The 20,050-nt window shown below is 40.2% G+C and overlaps 4 protein-coding genes across 4 annotated transcripts; 2 read left to right on the forward strand and 2 right to left on the reverse strand.

Annotated features, from left to right (window-relative positions):
- Positions 1–268: 268 nt before the first annotated feature.
- LOC103987023 (uncharacterized) lies at positions 269–6,325 on the forward strand. The gene is made up of 3 exons (XM_009405204.3): positions 269–1,114; positions 5,246–5,504; positions 5,726–6,325. The coding sequence occupies exons 1-3, from the start codon at positions 803–805 to the stop codon at positions 6,103–6,105; spliced, it is 951 nt and encodes a 316-aa protein (XP_009403479.2). The 5' UTR covers positions 269–802; the 3' UTR covers positions 6,106–6,325.
- Positions 6,326–8,185: 1,860 nt separating this feature from the next.
- Positions 8,186–9,840, reverse strand: LOC135639661 (phloretin 4'-O-glucosyltransferase-like). The gene has a single exon (XM_065153516.1). It carries the CDS (start codon positions 9,788–9,790, stop codon positions 8,381–8,383), a length of 1,410 nt encoding a protein of 469 aa, XP_065009588.1. The 5' UTR covers positions 9,791–9,840; the 3' UTR covers positions 8,186–8,380.
- Positions 9,841–13,863: 4,023 nt separating this feature from the next.
- On the reverse strand, positions 13,864–15,587 carry LOC135640152 (phloretin 4'-O-glucosyltransferase-like). Its single transcript, XM_065154330.1, has one exon. The coding sequence runs from the start codon at positions 15,529–15,531 to the stop codon at positions 14,122–14,124; it is 1,410 nt and encodes a 469-aa protein (XP_065010402.1). The 5' UTR covers positions 15,532–15,587; the 3' UTR covers positions 13,864–14,121.
- Positions 15,588–18,002: 2,415 nt separating this feature from the next.
- LOC103987026 (cyanidin 3-O-rutinoside 5-O-glucosyltransferase-like) lies at positions 18,003–19,731 on the forward strand. The gene has a single exon (XM_009405208.3). The coding sequence runs from the start codon at positions 18,131–18,133 to the stop codon at positions 19,550–19,552; it is 1,422 nt and encodes a 473-aa protein (XP_009403483.2). The 5' UTR covers positions 18,003–18,130; the 3' UTR covers positions 19,553–19,731.
- Positions 19,732–20,050: the final 319 nt, after the last annotated feature.

Raw genomic sequence — 20,050 nt, forward strand, 5'->3', positions numbered from 1 at the left:
CCGTGGTTTGGAGTCTGGCCTCTCACCGGGTGTCATCGGTTAACCGCGGTCCTACCTCGCTCACAAGATAAAGATATTTGCTTGACGGGTTCTACTTTAACCCCATCATATACCTGTTTGTTCAGTGGTGATTTGTCCTTGGTTGTGTGGGACCCGGATGAGTAATCTCAAATGATCCATGACTTAGGTAAGTCAATCGGTAAACGAAAATGAATAAGCGAGTATTTTTATTATATATGTGGAAAATAGACGCTATCGTGGTGGCTTCGACGACGTTATCTGTTTACCCTAATCTCACTCTTTACCCGTTTGCCGTCGCCCGGCCTCTTCGTCTCCTCCTTCGACTGCTCCCTTTCTTGCATCGATACCCTAGAAATCGATCCTCTTCGTTCCGATACTCTGGGATTTACTTCTGGAAATCCTTTCTCATCATCATCCTGTAAATTTTCTTGACCGACCACCCGTCGCCGGCCTTTGCAATCCCCGTGATTCGATTTCTTCTGATCTTTCCCCCAGTCGTAAATTTGGTTCCCTGCAAAAAATCTCGCTTTTTAGGAGATCTCATCAGAACTCGTTGCTAAAATCGAACCATTTGGTTGATTGTTTGTTACACTTCATCGAAGTGTGGATCTTGAGAAACTCGATCCCTGTTCTTTGATTTGTTGTGTAAGAGGTTATATAGTTCCGGGGTTCTTGAATCCGTGAGATTTGGGAGCTTCTGCGGATTTTTTTTCCATTGAGGTGGTCTTTTGCAGAACTTGAAACCGTAGGTTGGATCTGTATTAGCGTTGCGCAGGGAGAGATGGCTGGCGGTGGAAGCAGGAGGGACGATGGGCCCTTGAAGATTAACAGCACCAACGTTTTCGCAGCGCTCGAAACCCTTAAGAAGAAGAAGAAATCGAACAAAGAGACTAAGAGCAAGGCGGGATCGTCCAAGAGCCAGGCGAAGGAGCCGGAGCCGCAGGTGTTTTGGACTCCGACACCATTAACGTCAACATCTTGGGCCGATGTTGACGATGACGATGATTACTTTGCGACCACAGCGCCTCCCCAGTCCGTCTGGGGGTCGTCGGAGCAACAGCAGAACAAAGAATCTGTTGCAGTCGTAGAGGAGGTTTGTGCAATAAACTTGTTTGTCCATATGGCTACTTGTGTTGTAGATTATAATTGTCGAAGTAGTTGTTTTTTCAGCAGTTTTTTCAACTTCATGACATGAATTATAATTTTTTCGGGTGGTTCAATATAAATATGTTTGAATTATGAGCTTTAGAATAGTTGAATACAAATTTATCTGATATACGAATTCCCATTTCGGGACTTTGGTGCGTAAGTTATCTTCAAAGTCAGTCTCCTAGGGAGATGGTAGAAACGACTTGACTTGGTGACTTGGTCTGGGCCTGAAGGAGGTGCAGGAACTGAGATCAACCCGAACCTGAGTCTCAATACCGATGGAAGGAGTAGAGGGTTCCCAAAGTGCCGAGATGCATTGCTGTGTGCCTCCAATGCCTCTGCGAAGAAAGATTGTTGGATTTTTTTGAATCGCGGTCCCAATGCCTTAGTAGCCTTAGATGGTAGGATTCCAAGGTGGAGAATAGAGAGAGTCTCGATTGAGAAGGAAAAGAACATCCTTTTTATAGTCAGGGCCTCTTTACTAGTGATAAAGAAAATATTCTCTAAATCATTCTTGATTGGTAGAATATTTTTTTGTCGTTTTGGGTGATGTGGCATATTTGAAATGACTGATTTTGTTGTTATCTACCACATCGATGTCCACATGTCTGTGTTCCCAAAAGATAATTTTTCCCTAATCAGTTTAATATCTTAAATTCATGTAAGAATGATTACGATTAAGAACCTTTTATCAGATTAAATACTTGCTGCCTGTATAATATCTATCTTGCAAGCTGTTTGTTTCTGCATCATGTTCACAATATTTTATTCTTTCCAACTGCATGAATTATTCTCTTCTTTGCAGCTTAAATGTGGTGCCGTGTTATGTAGCAGATTAAGTTGTATATTAATTTTGTGATTTCATTGTAATTTCTTATTTGTTAATATATCCTTTTGGTTAATATTGAATTTTGTCATAAATTTTGATTTATAACCGGATTTTCATTATCTATTCTAAACTTCTCATGGTCAAGTCAGTTTTGTTGTACTTTTACTTAACCCTTTCATGAAGAATTAATTTGTTTTTTTGTGTAAATTAATTATTATTTGTAATCCAAGCACAACTCTCAGTTGGAAATTGTAGATCAATGTTTTAGCATATTTTTCCTATCGAGTGGAGAGCTGGTGGCAGAAAAAGGAAGGCATATTGTCACATCATTCTAGTTAGTTCTGCTTATCTAGACAAGGTTGTTTGGTAAATATTATCTATGTTTAGTTTTAGGTCAAATTTGATATCTCATTTCATGAGAAGAGATGAACATTATAAGAATGGACATGATTATTGCTCGGGGGATTTCTTCACTAGTGATTAGAGTTAATGATTGTGAAGTTATACCTGGAGAAAGCTTAATTAGTCTACACAGGTTATACCTGGAGAATTCACTAGTGATTTCTTAAGAGTATTTGATGCCTTGAGAAAGCTTGATTAATCTACACAAGTTAATAGTATCAGATGTATGTTTTGGGAAATGGAAGGGGGAAAACAGCAAATAGTTATGTAATAATTAGACTGTGGAGTTTCAAAGATGGTAATATAAGGTTTTCTAAAGTAGGATGGAGAAGGAAGCCATGTGGACTTTGAAGTCTTTTAAGATTATGCTCATGACAAACTAGATTCTTGGATAACTGAAGGTAGAGGTGTAGTCTTTAAGAGAGAGTTGGTGATGGAGTGTAGAAGATTAAAAAGCAATCACTACAAAAGGAACATGTTAATATTTGCAAAAGTTACAAAAATAAGGAGAGGTTTAGAAAATTAGTAGCAAAAAAAAAGTGAGAGAGAGAAAGCCATAAGTTTGACAAAATCCTTGACTTATAGTTCTTATAGTAATCTAGGTTTTAAAGATGAGAAAAAAAACATTTAACTGAATTGATAAAATTAGTGAAAAGAAGAGATTTGGATAACTTAAGATGTAAAAGGATGAAGACTTTAAGGTACTTGTTAATCATATGAAGATTAATAAGAAAAATATGTATATAAATTATTTAACAATCATTTTATAGTTAATTTGATTTTAGATATAGTGAGTAGCGGTAAAATTAAAAATCATAGATTGGTTCCTAAAACTATAATAAATGAGATAAAGGAAGATTTAAAGAGGTTGACACTAGGGAAAAATATAGGGGTTGGTGGCATCCCTTTTGAGGTTTAAATGAGACTAGCAGATCAAGAGTGGTTTAAGTGAGTAGTTTATTTTAGAAAATTGAGGATTACAAAGGTGTTGGATGAATGAAGAAAAGGTTTCTTAGTATGAATTTATAAGAATAGGAGAGATATATACCAGGAAGTTTTGATTATGAAGGGATTAAATGAATGAGTCACACTATGAACATTTGGGAAAGTGTGACTGAAGAAAGAATAAGATGTCGAACACGTATTGTCGAAAATCAATTTGGTTGTGTATCTCTAAGATCAACTGTAGGTGCTTCTACTTTATCGAGGTAATCAATGACAAAAAATACAGAGATAAGAAAATTGATTTTTTTGCATCTTCATAGACTTGGAAAACCCTACAATACAGTTATGAGTGATTTATTGTGGTGATTTTTTTTAAAAGAAAAGAGTACCTAGTATTATGGGGATGTTCCAAAGAATATATAAGATAGACTAGTCAATGATGTTAGAAATATAGGGAGTGTTTCTGGTGGGTTTTCATATAATTATAGGATTGAATCTAGGGTCACCTTGAGTCTTTATTTTTTTTCACATTGGTAACGGATAAATCTACTATTTGTATACAAGATATTTGAAGTAAGTTAAGTTGAGATTAACTTCAAGCCTGATTATGGAGGCAAACCATTGAAACTAAAGGATTTAGATTGAGTAGGTCTAGGATTGAATAAATGAAATGTAATGTGAACAATACTAAGAAAAAATTGAGGATGTCACAAGAATGGATGATGTAGAAGTTTTGATAAGGAAAAGTGTATATCTTGGATCTTTTGTTCAATAAAAATGAGAGATTGATGAAGACTTTATCATGGAGTATAAACTAAGTGGTTAATCATCATGTTTTCCTTAGACTAGAAGAAAAATTTTGTAAAACAGTTATAAAACCAACTATATGGATTAATGTGTTGGATAGTTAAGAAATAACATGTACAAAGTTATTATAGTTGACATAAGAATGTTGAGATAGATGTATGGAGTTATGAGAGAAGATAAAAATAAAAAATTGTTTTCATCCAATAACAATAATAACAAATAAGTGTAGCCTTAGCAGAGGATAAAGTGAGGAAAAATTGTCTAAGATGATACAAAAATGTTCAATTGAGACCTTTAAATCTGTTGATAAGATGATATGGCAATTAGGATTAGTGTTGTAAGGAGAGGTAGGAGGAGACTTGAGAAGACTATTAGAAATAGTAGGAAGATTTGCATGCCCTTGATTCACCTAGAGATATAATATTATATAGATTGCAATGGTAGGAAGAGATCTATATAAATTACCCTAAATAGCTGGGACATTACAGCAACTTCTTGTTGTCCAAAGCTTTTGCTTCATGGTCTTGAGAGCTAAGCAAGCCCTTGTTACAATGTTGTCACATCTATTACATGGTTATCCGTATCATGGGTATAATTATGTGTTGTTCTATTTTGTCTAATTTCTCTCAACAGCGTGATGCTTTATCTATTAATTTAGTTCCGGATGTCTAATATTAATGTTGTTGGATATGAACACGCACTTAAATACTTAATGTTCTTTTTCTTTTGCAATTAATACAAAGTCTACCATATGAGTGAAATATGTTATGCAATTGTAAGGAAATTTTGAGTACACCGTTTTGTGCTTAAGACAAGTTTTTCTTTCGAGCCTTGCTTCAATGAGGCCTGTTGTGGGCCTGTGCTTTTGGTTGTGCCATGCCCTTTGGCTCCAAGAGAACTTAGCACATCAATGCTCCTCATACCATTTTTAATTGTGGATATCTATGGTTTACAAGTTTGATTGCAAATTTATTAACAAATTATTGTTTATAATGTAATGTTTAATAATGTGTTTTAAAGATTTTTTTAGTTTAACTGTCATTAATTTACTTTAGAATCTTCAAGACTTGTTGTCTTTGTGGATTTGTTTAGGAAAGTGAAAGCGAGGATAATGGTCTTGATAGCGGTGAAGATGACGTTGAAGAGGAACCTGAAATTGAACCTGAGATTGCTTTTGCAAGTGAGCCAATAATAGAGAAACCTGCGCCTGTTTCAGTACCTGCGAAAGATGCAGAAAGGCAGCTATCAAAGAAGGAGCTTAAGAAAAAGGAAATGGAAGAACTTGATGCAATTCTAAATGAGCTTGGCATTTCCGGCAAAGACGGCAATTCTGCACAAGATGAGGCAAATGGTAGACTTTTACATTCAGTAGAATGAGATATTACAGTATATATGAAATTGGTTCATGCATATATAATATACATCTATATACATACACATGCAGTCAATGTTGTCTTGTTTAACATGCATATATATACCTCTTTTAGTTTGTACAAATGATAATCTAGTAATTGTTTCTGTGATGAATGTGTATTTCCTGCTAAAATTTCCTCGATCTGTCAATTTTCTCAGATAAGAAACAACAGGAGCATAGTGGTGATGGAGAGAAAAAGGAAAACACAGGTGCTCCTTCAGAAAGCAAAAGTTCAAAGAAAAAGAAGGCCAAAAAAGATAAATCTTCCAAGGACACCAAGGAACAAGAGGAACAGCTTGCAGATCTCAATAATAACAAGAAACCAGATGAAGTCGCTGAACCTGGAGAAGAGGATACACCTACGGTTGATATGAAGGAGAGGCTAAAGAAAGTGGCTTCCTCTAAGAAGAAGAAATCGAACAAAGAGATGGATGCTGCCGCAAAAGCTGCTGCTGTCGAGGCAGCCGCGAGGAGTGCGAGGCTTGCAGCTGCAAAGAAGAAGGAGAAGAGCCACTACAATCAACAGCCAGTGCGGTAATGTTCCTCTCTTCTACTATTATGAGAAGCCACTACAAATGTTTTCGCCGAACTCTAAAAAATAAGTAATGGGATGCCCGTAAATGACCTGATCATATCACTACCGATCTCTTTTGATTAGACTGTAGGCTGTTCCGATCCTTTTTGTCGTCCTTATATCTCATGTAACGAATTGTTTTGGTATTTTAATGATCAGTATCTCATGGACATTTGCGATTTCAGCTAGTTTCCAATGCTTGCGCCTTTGCCTCCGGTTTCCTTTGACGGCCGCAAAAAGAACCAGTAGGTTGTGGGTGCCAATCTCTTTTGTTCTCTTAGCAGAGGCCACCAATTTGTTGTTCTTCAGTACATGGCCATCATATCTCATGATCATAGCCGAGACATTCCCATACTTGTCTTGCTGACAATTATTCTATCTGTGGTGGTCACTGAAAACTAGTTTTTAGGTTTTTTTTAAATATAAAATTATTATATATCTAAAATATTTCTATTATACTCATTCATCAAAACTCTCTACTTCTTATCATCACGATTTTAGCGATGAGCCACTAATCCTTGGATAATACTAACAATAGTGGCATAGAATTTGTTGTTAGAGATTCTGATGGGAGGTGTAAATTTATTATTGCATCTGATTCCAAGTTAACATTTTGACCAAGAATGTTTTCTGAACATTCATTCATCCGATCATGTATCATCCGAAATATTCTAGTCTAAGATGGTTACACGTATACAATCTGTATTTTCAAGTTGTATGTTCTATTGGGCGATGACATCATACAATATGTGTTTCACAAGCCAAAAGTGATCATAAAACCTAACTAAAAACATAAATAAACTAAAGAACATAGACAATACCAAAAGTGATCATAAAACCTAACCAAAAGCATAAATAAAACCACAATCATAAATAAACTAAAGAAACAATACCAAAAGTGATCATAAATAAACTGAAGAGCATAGACGACATCAAAAGTGATCATAAAATCTAACCAAAAACATAAATACAATCATAATTATAAATAAACTGAAGAACATTAAACTAATATACATACACGACATAAAAAATGATTCAAACCAAAAACATACATAAACCGAAGAACATAGACGACAACCGATATGTATATTGGTATCGAAATTTATAAAAATACTAATAAAAATATTAAGACTAAAACTCATCAAAAAAAAAAAAATTGATTATATGAGAATGAATCGAAATTATTCTACCATATCAAATCTAGAACCTTGATTCTTCCCAGAATTTGTGTTACATTTTGATGTATATAAGATTAAACCGTGGATCATACCAATCAAATTATTTCTTTCTAATATTTATTATGAAAATAATAATAATCAAAATCAAAATGAAAATAATATTAGTTAAAATCAAAATAAAAAAATATTAGTCAAAATCAAAATAAAAAAATATTAGTCAAAGTCAAAATCAAAATCGATACATGTGCTTGAATCGAAAACGTGGAGGAACAAGCAAGAAACCTGCCGTGGTTCACGTGTTTCACATCAGTTACTCATCGATTTCGTAGCACCCTCCACCTTTCCCAGCGAGCCAGCCGATTCAACTCAGTTCCTCACTCGGAAGCCACCACCTTCCCCGGCGACCCGATTCAACTCATACTCCATCGACTCCCTCGCACCTCAGACACAACCAATTATTATGCGGGAGAGAGTTTGATTGCACATCAACCTATTATTATTGAATTATATCTGTCATCATTTTTTGCGTATATCTTTCTCATATGCATCCATATCAATGAGTTTGTAAATTACACAAATGACAATTTTATTGGTGACCCCACCTGTTACACGTGACCGATCCAAAACCACATCGATTGCACATGACCGACAGGGCCACACGTGATTAATACAATTGAGTTTTCAGCATATATCGAGTCGATAAATGTGGGTTCCCGAATCGACGTACCCGAGAATGACGTATGACCATCCTCACAATCATCGATGATCCTAAGCCAAAGGGGCTTTCTATGTGCATTTCACTCACCGAAAACTCCTCGAGGGGTTTTCTATTTGGATCCTTCCGGACGATTAGAACTATGATAAGATTGACACTAGAAAAATATAGATCGGATGTGAAATCGATTCAAGCTCGTACAATCAAAAGTATTATAGTGTTCCACAGTCAATAGCACAGACTCGTCTCTCTTTTAGTATGAAATGAAGACAAAGTAGTTCCGTTCTTCCCACGTCGCAGTTGCAGTCCGCAGTGTTTTATCTTTTGGCGTGGGTGATCGATGGTTTCATTTGAGGCTCGCGATCTCCTCCACGAACGCCCTCAGATTGCGATCCGACGACCCGCCTTCGCCTACCGCCTCCCGTGCCTTCTCCTTCCACATCTCCGCCCTCCTCCTTATCTCCTTCCCCGTCTCCCCTTCCCCCATCACAGTCTCCACGCACCTGCTCAACTCTGCCCCTTCCAGGACTCCTTCTCCGTCGAGCTCGCCCCTCACACCCGTTCCCCACAGCTCCACCAGCCTCGCGTTGGTGCTCTGGTCCGACCACTGCGGCGCGGACACCGTCGGCACCCCGCATACTATGCTCTCCACCGTCGAGTTCCAGCCGCAGTGCGTCACGAAGCACCCCACCGCCGGGTGCGACAGCACACGCACCTGCGAGCACCACTCCACCATGATCCCTCCCTCCTCCTCCACCTCCCCCTCCAGTTCCCTTCTGTTCTCCTTCTTCAACACCCACAGATACGGCCGCCCGCTCTCCTTCAGTCCCCGGACTATCTCCTCGGCCTGCCGCTTCTTGATCACCGCGAGGCTTCCGAACGACACGTACACCACCGACTTCTCCGGCTTCGAGTCCAGCCACTCCATGTACTGCTTCTCGTCGAGCTTGAAGAGATCGGCTCCTGTGCTCCCCGTGCCTCTTGCGGCCTCGGTGCCTTCTAACAGAGCAGACGGCACCGTCGGCCCTATCGGTATCAATTTCATTTTTTCGGTAGCCACAAGCGCATCGGATTCTAATTCGTCGAACGTGTTCGCCAGAACCCTCGCCGTCGAGCGAGCTTTTTCGCTGTCCAGCACATCGAACGATTCCTTAAACATCTCGATGACTATGAAGTAGGGATCGTCGGGGCTCGTAATCCTGAGAAAGGAAGGTAGGTCGCAAATCCTGAACGGTGGCAGCCCAGGCAAGTTCACCTGGAACAACGGGTCTTGTCTGTGCGACGCAATCAGGCCATCATAGCCATGGAAGTAGTGGTAGTAAAGCGCGAAGACGGTGGCCGGCTGTATCCAGTAGAGAACAGAGGGGAGGCCGTGCTCATGCGCCACATCGGCGGCCCACGACAGAAGCAAGGTGTAGATGACACAGGTGACAGGTCGGCCGCGTTCCTCGAGGGACCGGATGATGGCGGAGAGGGTCTTGGAACTGACGGATCTGGTCCGAAGCGGGTAGGCCTTGACGTCGTCCACGTCCGGGTTGAAGCCGTCGTCGTAGCCATCGGAGTGAGGGACGTAGGAGATGAGGCCGTCGTCGACTTCTCCATCAGCCGAGCTGGGAAACATGCGGCGGTGGCCGGACAAGGCAATGGAGAAGGTGATCCTGGCGCCGGCGACGCGCGCGAGGCGCCGGGCGAGGTGGAGGGCAGGGTTGATGTGCCCTTGAAGCGGGTAGGTCACCACAAGGAAATGCTGCTCCATTGAACTGAGCTGCCGGTCGCCAAACCGTGAGGAGGAGGGCGAGGAGTTTGTGGCCCTTGGTGGATCCACCGTGGGATGGGCGAGGTAATATAGAGGGAGTCGAGGCCTTGCTGTGACGTGTGGTCTTACCCGGAGAACCCCTGCTCGGTGGTGGTGACGTTTGTGGTGACGTACGAGGAGGCTTTTTTATTTCGTCTATACCATCCGCACGCGAAAGACTGCTCGAAGAGTCGTCCTCCTCCGAATAATATTTGAATTTTTTTGGCTTTTCTCAAAAGATACCTTCGTTCTTATTTTTTTTTATTTTGATATATATATATATATATATATATATATATATATATATATATATATATCTGTAATACCATAAATATCTCTCACCATCTCCACTGACAATTCATCTCTACAGTTTATGACTCCGTCCAAAGATATATTCGTCTGAATCGTTATAATATTTTGAGATGTCATTGTGGTATTTGATTCCTGACTCCTAATTCGTGTCTTAAGTTTAACATAAGTTTAAAGCATTATAATGATGTTTTAAAATAGTATTATTGGCTTTTTATGACTTGAATGCAAGTTATGTTTATGTTATTTTATCAACATTGTATGCAATGGAAAGAAACGTAAAGATTTGCATCATTATCTCTTAAATAGTGTATTCCTACTGAGATATAATGTTTCTTATATATGAATGAATTATCCCTGCATCTCTATTGTGATATAATATTTTTATATATAAATAATTTTTTTATAACATATATAAAATACCTTAATATGAATTATGGTATATCCATTGTATGAAAGGGAAAGAATCATAAGAATTTATATCAAATATCTCAAGAGTTCCAGGTTATAATATTTTTGAATAGATTTAAGTGTTTTTCATATACTGTAAGTTTATTAAAAATATTATAAGTTATAGCCACCTTCATATTTATTTAATTTTATTTATAAATCCGTAAGAATATATTTTTGAAACTCTTTTTTTTTATTGAAACTAATTTTGATTAGGTTTTGAGTTTTATAATTGCTTCTCATAATGGATAGATTTATAGTGCTTTGATAAAGGTATCAAAAATATCACAAGATACACAAAAACATTATAATCGACGAGAAGTTATCCTATTTGATTGATATAATTTTTAAACTAATAAGGATAATAATTTTAAATCTTATTTTTTTATATAAGTTAATTTCTATTAGGTTTTGATTATGAAAAGAAGAGGACTTTCTTGAAAATTTTGAAGAGCTAATTATAAATTACTCATGTAGTTAGTTACCTTCAGTATCCTGATCATTATACTTTCAAAAGTTATATTGAAATCCTTATACTTACAAAAATAAAATATTTAATCTTGTTTCTTCTCTCGTTGTCGATTCTATTGACTAAAATACTTCCGAGTGCTTCACTTTCGAACAAAATTTCTAAAGACGAGAGAAAAAGTGGAGCAATTGAATAGTAATGTCTCGTTTTGTTCGAAAGTGATACGTGGAGCAATTGAATAGAAATATCTCATTTTGTTCGAAAGTGAATAATTATTTTGTTGCCCTACACAAACAATTCGAAAAATATGAACAAGCAAGGTTGTGACAAGTTCCCATGTGACATCATTATGACACCGAGCATATGTCATCCGATCGTATGTCATCTGAAATATTAAAAACATAAATATAAAACCTAATTAAAAGCATAAATAAACCAAAGAAAACGACACCAAAAGTGATCATAAAACTTAACCAAAAATATAAATCAAACCATAATCATAAATAAACTAAACTAAAGAAACAACACCAAAATATCATAAATAAACTGAAGAAAGTAGACGATATCAAAAGTGATTATAAAACCTAAACCAAAGCATAAATAAATTGAAGAACATAGACAACAATTAAATGTGATCATAAAACCTAACTAAAAACATAAATACAATTAAAATTATAAATAAATAGAAGAACATAAACGACATAATGAGTGATCATAAAACATAACTAAAATCATCAATGAACTGAAGTACTGATACAAAAAATAATCCAAACCAAAAGCATACATAAACTTGAAGAACATAAATGACACACGACGATACACGTGCTTGAATCGAAAACGTGGAACAAGCAAGAAACCTGTCGTGGTTCACGTGCTTCACATCAATTTCTCATCGATTTCGTAGCACCCTCTAATAGCATATAAAGAGAAATAAACTTTTATATACGAACAAATACAAGTAGGCCGAAACACACAGCGAAATTAAATGGAATTCACAATAAAATAGGATGTCAAGATTTACGTGAAAAACCCCTCCGACTTTAAGGGTAAAAACCACGAGATAAACTAGAGATAATCCACTATAAGAATAATGAATATACAAATCTCAGAGTCTTTTGCCTAAAACCCAAACAACAATCTCAAGAGAATAATTAGGATACAAGGATTATGTTACTGTGCATAATATCCAAATTCTCCTCAAGTAATCAGAATCTACTTTAGATTTGATCTAACCTGAGATGAGAATACTGCCTTAATGATTGAAAACAATCTCTCTATAGTCCTTATTTTCTTTCCTTTTCTTCTCTTATTTTTCTGCCCTTTTCTTCTCTTTTTTGAATCAAGTTGCTGCTATAATTTTCTGCCTCGTTGTTGCAGCTTTTTTTTTTTTTTATTTTCGTAGCCACACCATACCGCCCTTATTAGATCTAGGATTTTAGTTAAAAGGGATGTGGGCTATGAGCTGTTAAAGCCCACTATAGGCTGAACTTATGGGCTGTCAACCCAACAACCTCCCCCTTCAGCCCATAAGGGAGGCTGTCCCATTACTCCTAAATATGAAGCCATGTCGACCAGCTATCGGTATATCTACTGCCTTTTTTTTGGTAAGGTTTTTGTCAACATGTTTGCTCCTTTGTCATTTTTGTGAATTTTCTGAAGTTGTAACTGTTTTTTTTCAAGTACATTTCAAATCTAGTAATATCTGACATTTATATGCTTTAACTTGAAATAAAAAGTTGGGTTCTTACACAAATTGATGACACTCTAGCTATCACAATTCACCATATAGGTTTCCTATTTCAGTCTCAATTATTGTAAGAATTCTTTTATCCATAATATTTCTTTGCAAACCTATATATCATCAATATATTCTACCTCTGTGGTAGAGAGAGCAATACACTTTTGCAATCTGGATTGCCATGACACAGCTCCCTCTATAAAAGTAAGTACAGAACCTAATGTATATTTCTTCGTATCAATATCTCTTATCATATCTATATCTATGCAATATAGGTAGCCCACCTCCAAAGCTTAAACAAACCTTAGAGCTCCCTTTGAGATATCTAAAGATCTACTTCACTATTACCCAGCGCTTTTTGCTTGGATTTGTAAGAAATCTACTAGTAACACACATTGCATATGCGATGTCCGGTCTTGTATATATCATTGCATACATTAAACTTTCAACTACTGAAGCATAAGGAACATTTTGCATTTTCTCCTTCTCCTCATCGATAAACTCTGTTTTGAGCACAACTTGAAGTGGCCTACAAAAGGAGAACCAACTGGCTTTGCATTACTAATACTGAACCTTTTCAATACATTCTCGATGTATTTCTCCTATGACAACCAAATCTTCTTCGTTTTTCTGTCACGGGAAATCTGCATGCCCAATATCTATTTTGCTAGTCCCATGTCTTTCATTGCAAAAGACTCACTTAGTTTTTTCTTCAACCTATCAATTGTAAACATATCTTTCCCAAGAATAAACATGTTATTAACATAAAATAAGAGAATAATAATTTGATATACATATAATGATCTAAAGTCATTCTTTTATATTCATTTTCAGTCATAAATGAATCAAACTTTCTATACCATGGAGCTTGTTTCACACAAAGTTTTCTTTACCTTTAACTTTAAAATTTTTGATTACTTCATATAAATTTACTCCTCAAAATCATCACGAAGAAAAATTATCTTCACGTGTAATTGCTCAACGTCCAAGTCTTTAATAACATTAATACTAACAGCAACATGAATAAAAGACATTTTAACCACCGGAGAAGAAATCTCTTGACGAATATAAGCAAAAGGGGTTTTTTATTCGGCTCCTTCCGGACGATTAGAAGTATGATTTGAAACAAGATTGACACTAAAAAAAAATATAGATCGGATGCGAAATCGATTCGAGCTCGTACAATCAATAGTACTATAGTGTTCGTAGTCAATAGCACAAGTCGTCTCTTTTTTAGTATCAAATGAAGACAAAGTAGTTCCGTTCTTCCCACGTCGCAGTAGCAGTCCGCAGTGTTTTATCTTTTGACGTGGGTGATCGATGGTTTCATTTGAGGCTCGCGATCTCCTCCACGAACGCCCTCAGATTGCGATCCGACGACCCGCCTTCGCCCACCGCCTCCCTTGCCTTCTCCTTCCACATCTCCGCCCTCCTCCTTATCCCCCTCCCCGTCTCCCCTCCCCCCATCACAGTCTCCACGCACCTGCTCAACTCTGCCCCTTCCAGGACTCCTTCTCCGTCGAGCTCGCCCCTCAAACCCGTTCCCCACAGCTCCACCAGCCTCGCGTTGGTGCTCTGGTCCGACCACTGCGGCGCGGCCACCGTCGGCACCCCGCATACTATGCTCTCCACCGTCGAGTTCCAGCCGCAGTGCGTCACGAAGCACCCCACCGCCGGGTGCGACAGCACCCGCACCTGCGAGCACCACTCCACCACCATCCCACCCTCCTCCTCGACCTCCCCCTCCAGTTCTCTTCTGTTCTCCTTCTTCAACACCCACAGATACGGCCGCCCGCTCTCCTTCAGTCCCCGCACTATCTCCTCAGCCTGCCGCTTCTTGATCACCGCGAGGCTTCCGAACGACACGTACACCACCGACTTCTCCGGCTTCGAGTCCAGCCACTCCATGTACTGCTTCTCGTCGAGCTTGAAGAGATCGACTCCTGTGCTCCCCGTGCCTCTTGCGACCTCAGTGCCTTCTAAGAGAGCAGACGGCACCGTCGGCCCTATCGGTATCAGTTTCATCTTTCCGGTAGCCACAAGCGCATCGGATTCTAATTCGTCGAACGTGTTCACCAGAACCCTCGCCGTCGAGCGAGCTTCTTCGCCGTCCAGCACATCGAACATTTCCTGAAACAACTCGATGAACATGAAGTAGGGATCGTCGGGGCTCGTAATCCTGAGAAAGGAAGGTAGGTCGCAAATCCTGAGCGGTGGCAACCCAGGCAAGTTCACCTGGAACAACGGGTCTTGTCTGTGCGACGCAATCAGGCCATCGTAGCCATGGTAGTAGTGGTAGTAAAGGGCGAAGACGGTGGCCGGCTGTATACAGTAGAGAACAGAAGGGAGGCCGTGCTCATGCGCCACATCGGCGGCCCACGACAGAAGCAAGGTGTAGATGACACAGGTGACAGGTCGGCCGCGTTCCTCGAGGGACCGGACGACGGCGGAGAGGGTCTTGGAGCTGACGGATCTGGTCCGATGCGTGTAGGCCTGGAGGTCGTCCACGCCCAGTTTGAAGCCGTCGTCGTAGCCATCGGAGTGAGGGACGTAGGAGATGAGGCCGTCGTCGACTTCTCCATCGGCCGAGCTGGGAAACAGGCGGCGGTGGCCGGACAAGGCGATGGAGAAGGTGATCCTGGCGCCGGCGACGCGCGCGAGGCGCCGGGCGAGGTGGAGGGTAGGGTTGATGTGCCCTTGATGCGGGTAGGTCACCACGAGGAAATGCTGCTCCATTGAACTGAGCTTTCGGTCGCCAAACCCTGAGGAGGAGGGCGAGGAGTTTGTTGCCCTGGTGGATCCACCGTGGGATGGGCGAGGTAATATAGAGGGAGTCGGGGCCTTGCTGTGACGTCTGGTCCTACCCGGAGAACCCCTGCTCGGTGGTGATGACGTTTGTGGTGACGTACGACGAGGCTTTTTTTATTTCGTCTGTACTATCCGCACGCGAAAGAATTCTTGAAGAGACGTCCTCCTCCCAACATATTAACTAATAATATTTGAATTTTTTTGGCTTTTCTCAAAAGACACCTTCGTTCTTTTTTTTTATTTGATATTTTTTTTTTCTGTAATACTATAAATATCTCTCACCAACTCCACCGGAACAATTCATCTCTACACCTTATGACTCCGTCCAAAGGTATACTTGTCTAAATCATTATAATATTTTGAGACGTCATTGTGGTGTTTGTTCATGATTCCTTATTCATGTCTTAAGTTTTTCTATGACTTGAATGCAAGTTATATTTATGTTCATTTATTAATATTATATACAATGAAAAGAAACATAAAGATTTACATCATTTGTTGAGATATAATGTTTCTTGTATATGAATGAATTACCTCTGTTGAGATATAATGGTTTTTTATATGTGAATGAACACTATAATGGCATTCCAAAATAGTATAGTTAATTTTTTATACATATATAAAATACCTTAATACAAATTATGGTATATTTATTGTATGAAATGGAAAGAATCATAAGAATTTCTATCAAATACCTCAAGAGTTCCCCGTTATAATATTTTTGAATAGATTTAAGTGTTTTTCAAGATACTCTAAGTCTATTAAAAATATTATAAGATATAATCATCTTCTTATTTATTTAATTTTATTTATAAAGCAGTAAGAATATTCATTTGAAACTATTTCTTTTTTTATAGAAATTAATTTCGATTAGGTTTTGAGTTTTATAATTGCTTCTCATAATATTTATGAATAGATTTATAGTGCTTTGATAAAGGTACCAAAAATATTGTAAGATACTCAAAAACATGATAATCGACAAGAAGTCAGTTGATATAATTCCTAAACTAATAAGGATAATAATTTAAAATCTTATTTTTTTTTATATAAGTTAATTTCTATTAGGTTTTGATTATGAAAAGAATATATCATTCTTGAAAATTTTGAAGAGCCAATTATAAATTATCGATGTAGTTAGATACCTTCAGCATCGTGATTCTTATGATTTTAAAAGTTATATTGAGATCCCTATATTTATAAAAGTGAAACATTTAATCTCGTTTCTCATCACATCATCAATTCTACCAACGAAAATACATCCGAATACTTCAATTTCGAACAAAACTTTTGACGTGGAGAGAAAAGGTAGAGTAATTGAATAGCAATGTTTCATTTTATTTCCCAATAAAACCTCTCTCTCTCTCTCTCTCTTTTTAACCCTATTTTAACGTCATTTTTCGTATACGACAGCACATGCGGTATTTCTATTAACAAAATCGATGACATGAGAAAAACTAATATTAAATATTTTACATTCGTATGTATATAGATTTCAATATAATTTTAAAAAATATAGAGATCGAGATGCTAAATGTAACTAATTATATGAATAATATGTAATTAACAATTAACCAAAATTTAAAAAATATATCTTAAAAAATCTTTAAAAAATAAAATTTTATCCTCACATATCTTAAAATCTTAAAAATAATCTTGTAATTGGACAAAATTTTTGTCCGGCATAATTAAGTATGTCACACTGCCGTGTAAGTGACTGTCTCACCAAAAACTCGCCAACCTGTTCCCTTCTTCTGGCATGGATCACATGCTGAATCAATAATAAAAATAATTGAAGACCAATCATCTTGACTACCCCAACACATAATACATGGAGGAGGGAGGTTGTGGCTCGTTCCATCCGCTGACCATTCCTTCGTCAAAGACATGGGAAGGTGCAACGGATCACTGCAAGTAGACCACATCCATCGAGGTTCCATGTCACCGCAAGGTGCACTCCATCACTAGCCTGAGCTAGCAATCCTCCTCGTGGTCCGGTGTTGATGGTCTTGTTGCTGTCACCAGTAACGTGAACAGTAGCAGTGGTAAACGAAATAATATATATATGTATATATATGTGTCAGACCTGTCCCTGCAGCTTACAGCTGGTTTCTCTCATCCCTCTCCAACCTAGAATCTTAATAAAATTGAGGACAGTCATGATTCATCTATTATTGTGAAACAATGCCTAATCAAAGGCTCTCTTCCTCAATTGATATGGCACTGCTACCAAAGGTTCTCAGTAAGCACAAGCGTCTGTTTCTCGACACTTTGGCTTGTGGTCTTCATAAAAGTGGGTTCGAAGGAGACTGCAATTGGTTTGGCTTTATGGCGACTGCGCCATTGAACACTCGATAGCTTCCAATCAGTAAGCGTCCGTGCTGTATCCGACATCTCGATTGGTCAAATATGTGGACTGCGTTGGATCGTCAGGACAGACGTCACTTACGATGTGGATTACCATCCAAGCCTCCGCCCCCTCGCGGTATTATATCGCCACCAATGACTTGTGAAGCCACGCCGTAGAACAATGGAGCCACACTTTCTTGTAGTCACATACGCCGCCCAGGGCCACGTCAACCCTGCTCTCCAGCTGTGCAGGCGCCTCGCGCGTGTCGCCGGCGCTAGGGTCACCTTCTCCACCTCCATCTCCGGTCACCGTCGCATGTTCCCCAGCTCGGCTGACCAGGAAGTCGACGACGGCGTCGTCTGCTACGTCCCTTACTCCGACGGCTTCGACGGTGGCTTCGACAGGGAGACCGGCGATCGCGACGAGTTCCGTCTCCGGGTCAAATCCGTTGGCACCAGGACGCTTGCCGCCATCGTCCGATCACTCCAGGAACGCGGCCGCCCCGTCACCTGCATTATCCAAACCCTGCTTCTGCCGTGGGTCGTCGACGTGGCTCGCGACCACGGAATCCCCTCTGCCCACTACTGGATCCAGCCGGCCACCGTCTTCGCCATGTACTACCACTACTTCCATGGCTACGATGGCCTGATCGCCTCCCATGGCCACGACCCGCAGTTCGAGGTGAGCTTGCCCGGGCTGCCACCGGTCAAGATCTGTGACCTCCCTTCCTTCCTCAGCATTACGAGGCCTGACGATCCCTACGCCGCGGTGATCGATATGTTTCGGGAAACGTTCGATGTACTGGATCGCGAAGAAGCCAGCTCGACGGCGAGGGTTCTGGTGAACACCTTCGAAGAATTAGAAGGGGATGCGCTGGCGGCAGGTGCTGGACAGGTAAGGCTGATACCGATAGGGCCAATGCTGCCGTCTCCTCTGCGGCTGGAAGGCACGAAGGAAGCAAAAGGCATGGCGAGCGCAGGGGCCGATCTGTTCAAGCCGGACGAGAAGCACTACATGGAGTGGCTGGACTCGAAGCCGGAGAAGTCGGTGGTGTACGTATCGTTCGGGAGCCTCGCGGTGATGAAGAAGCGCCAGGCGGAGGAGATCCTGCGGTGGTTGAAGGAGAGCCGAAAGCCGTACCTGTGGGTGGTGAGGAAGGAGAACAGAGGGGAACTGGGGGACAAGCTGGAGGAGGAGGGGGAGGGCGGGATGGTGGTGGAGTGGTGCTCGCAGGTGCGGGTGCTGTCGCACCCGGCGGTGGGGTGCTTCGTGACGCACTGCGGCTGGAACTCGACGGTAGAGAGCATGGTGTGCGGGGTGCCAGTGGTGGCCGTGCCGCAGTGGTCAGACCAGGTGACGAACGCGATGCTGGCGGAGCTGTGGGGCATGGGAGTGAGGGGCGATCTTGACGGAGAAGGAGTTTTGCAAGGGGCAGAGCTGTGCAGGTGCTTGGAGACGGCGATGGGAGAAGGGGAGAGGGGGAAGGAGGTAAGGAAAAGGGCGGAGATGTGGAAGGAGAAGGCACGGGAGGCGGTGGGCGAAGGCGGGTCGTCGGATCGCAATCTGAGGGCGTTCGTGGAGGAGATCGCGAGCCTCAAATGAAGCCTTCATCCATATGGTCTGACCAGCGAGTAAGAGAGGAAGAACCTAACGTGTTATGTCATTTAGTGAATCAGATAAGAGGTTGTCTCGGCGGAGATTGCACTGTCATTTTACTGTATTGATTGGAACGTAGATGTGCCATGTGGATGAGCCTTTAATCATGGGGCCATGACAAGGAATTAGTGTGGCCAGGTGAATGAATGCTGTGAAGACAAAATTGGCATGTCAGTCCAAGATAAGCTGACGGGCCTCGAGCATTATCGGTCCACTTGAGGGAGCCATCCGTAACATGCGGATTACCCGAGGAAACTACTAATCAAACTTGGCCAAGCCTGTAGAGGTACAATAGAAAATGCCAACAAAACTAAGTACACGCCCAAATCCAGTAACAATAGAGTGAAAAAAAATCTTGTATAACGCTACGAAAAACGAGTTCTTAACTCAGAAACTCTACATAAAAGAATAAACCAAATAACACTTGGAAGAAGATAAATTTTC

This window comes from Musa acuminata, chromosome BXJ3-6 (assembly GCF_036884655.1).
Source record: "Musa acuminata AAA Group cultivar baxijiao chromosome BXJ3-6, Cavendish_Baxijiao_AAA, whole genome shotgun sequence".
In the NCBI taxonomy this organism is placed as follows: Eukaryota; Viridiplantae; Streptophyta; class Magnoliopsida; order Zingiberales; family Musaceae; genus Musa; species Musa acuminata.

Excerpts from the sequence above, each read along its gene's own strand:
- LOC103987023 (XM_009405204.3), top strand. The coding sequence starts at position 803 with ATGGCTGGCGGTGGAAGCAGGAGGGACGATGGGCCCTTGAAGATTAAC. Across the intron at positions 1,115-5,245 it reads CTGTTGCAGTCGTAGAGGAG|GAAAGTGAAAGCGAGGATAA; the intron begins GTTTGTGCAATA and ends GGATTTGTTTAG. Across the intron at positions 5,505-5,725 it reads TGCACAAGATGAGGCAAATG|ATAAGAAACAACAGGAGCAT; the intron begins GTAGACTTTTAC and ends CAATTTTCTCAG.
- LOC135639661 (XM_065153516.1), bottom strand. The coding sequence starts at position 9,790 with ATGGAGCAGCATTTCCTTGTGGTGACCTACCCGCTTCAAGGGCACATC.
- LOC135640152 (XM_065154330.1), bottom strand. The coding sequence starts at position 15,531 with ATGGAGCAGCATTTCCTCGTGGTGACCTACCCGCATCAAGGGCACATC.
- LOC103987026 (XM_009405208.3), top strand. The coding sequence starts at position 18,131 with ATGGAGCCACACTTTCTTGTAGTCACATACGCCGCCCAGGGCCACGTC.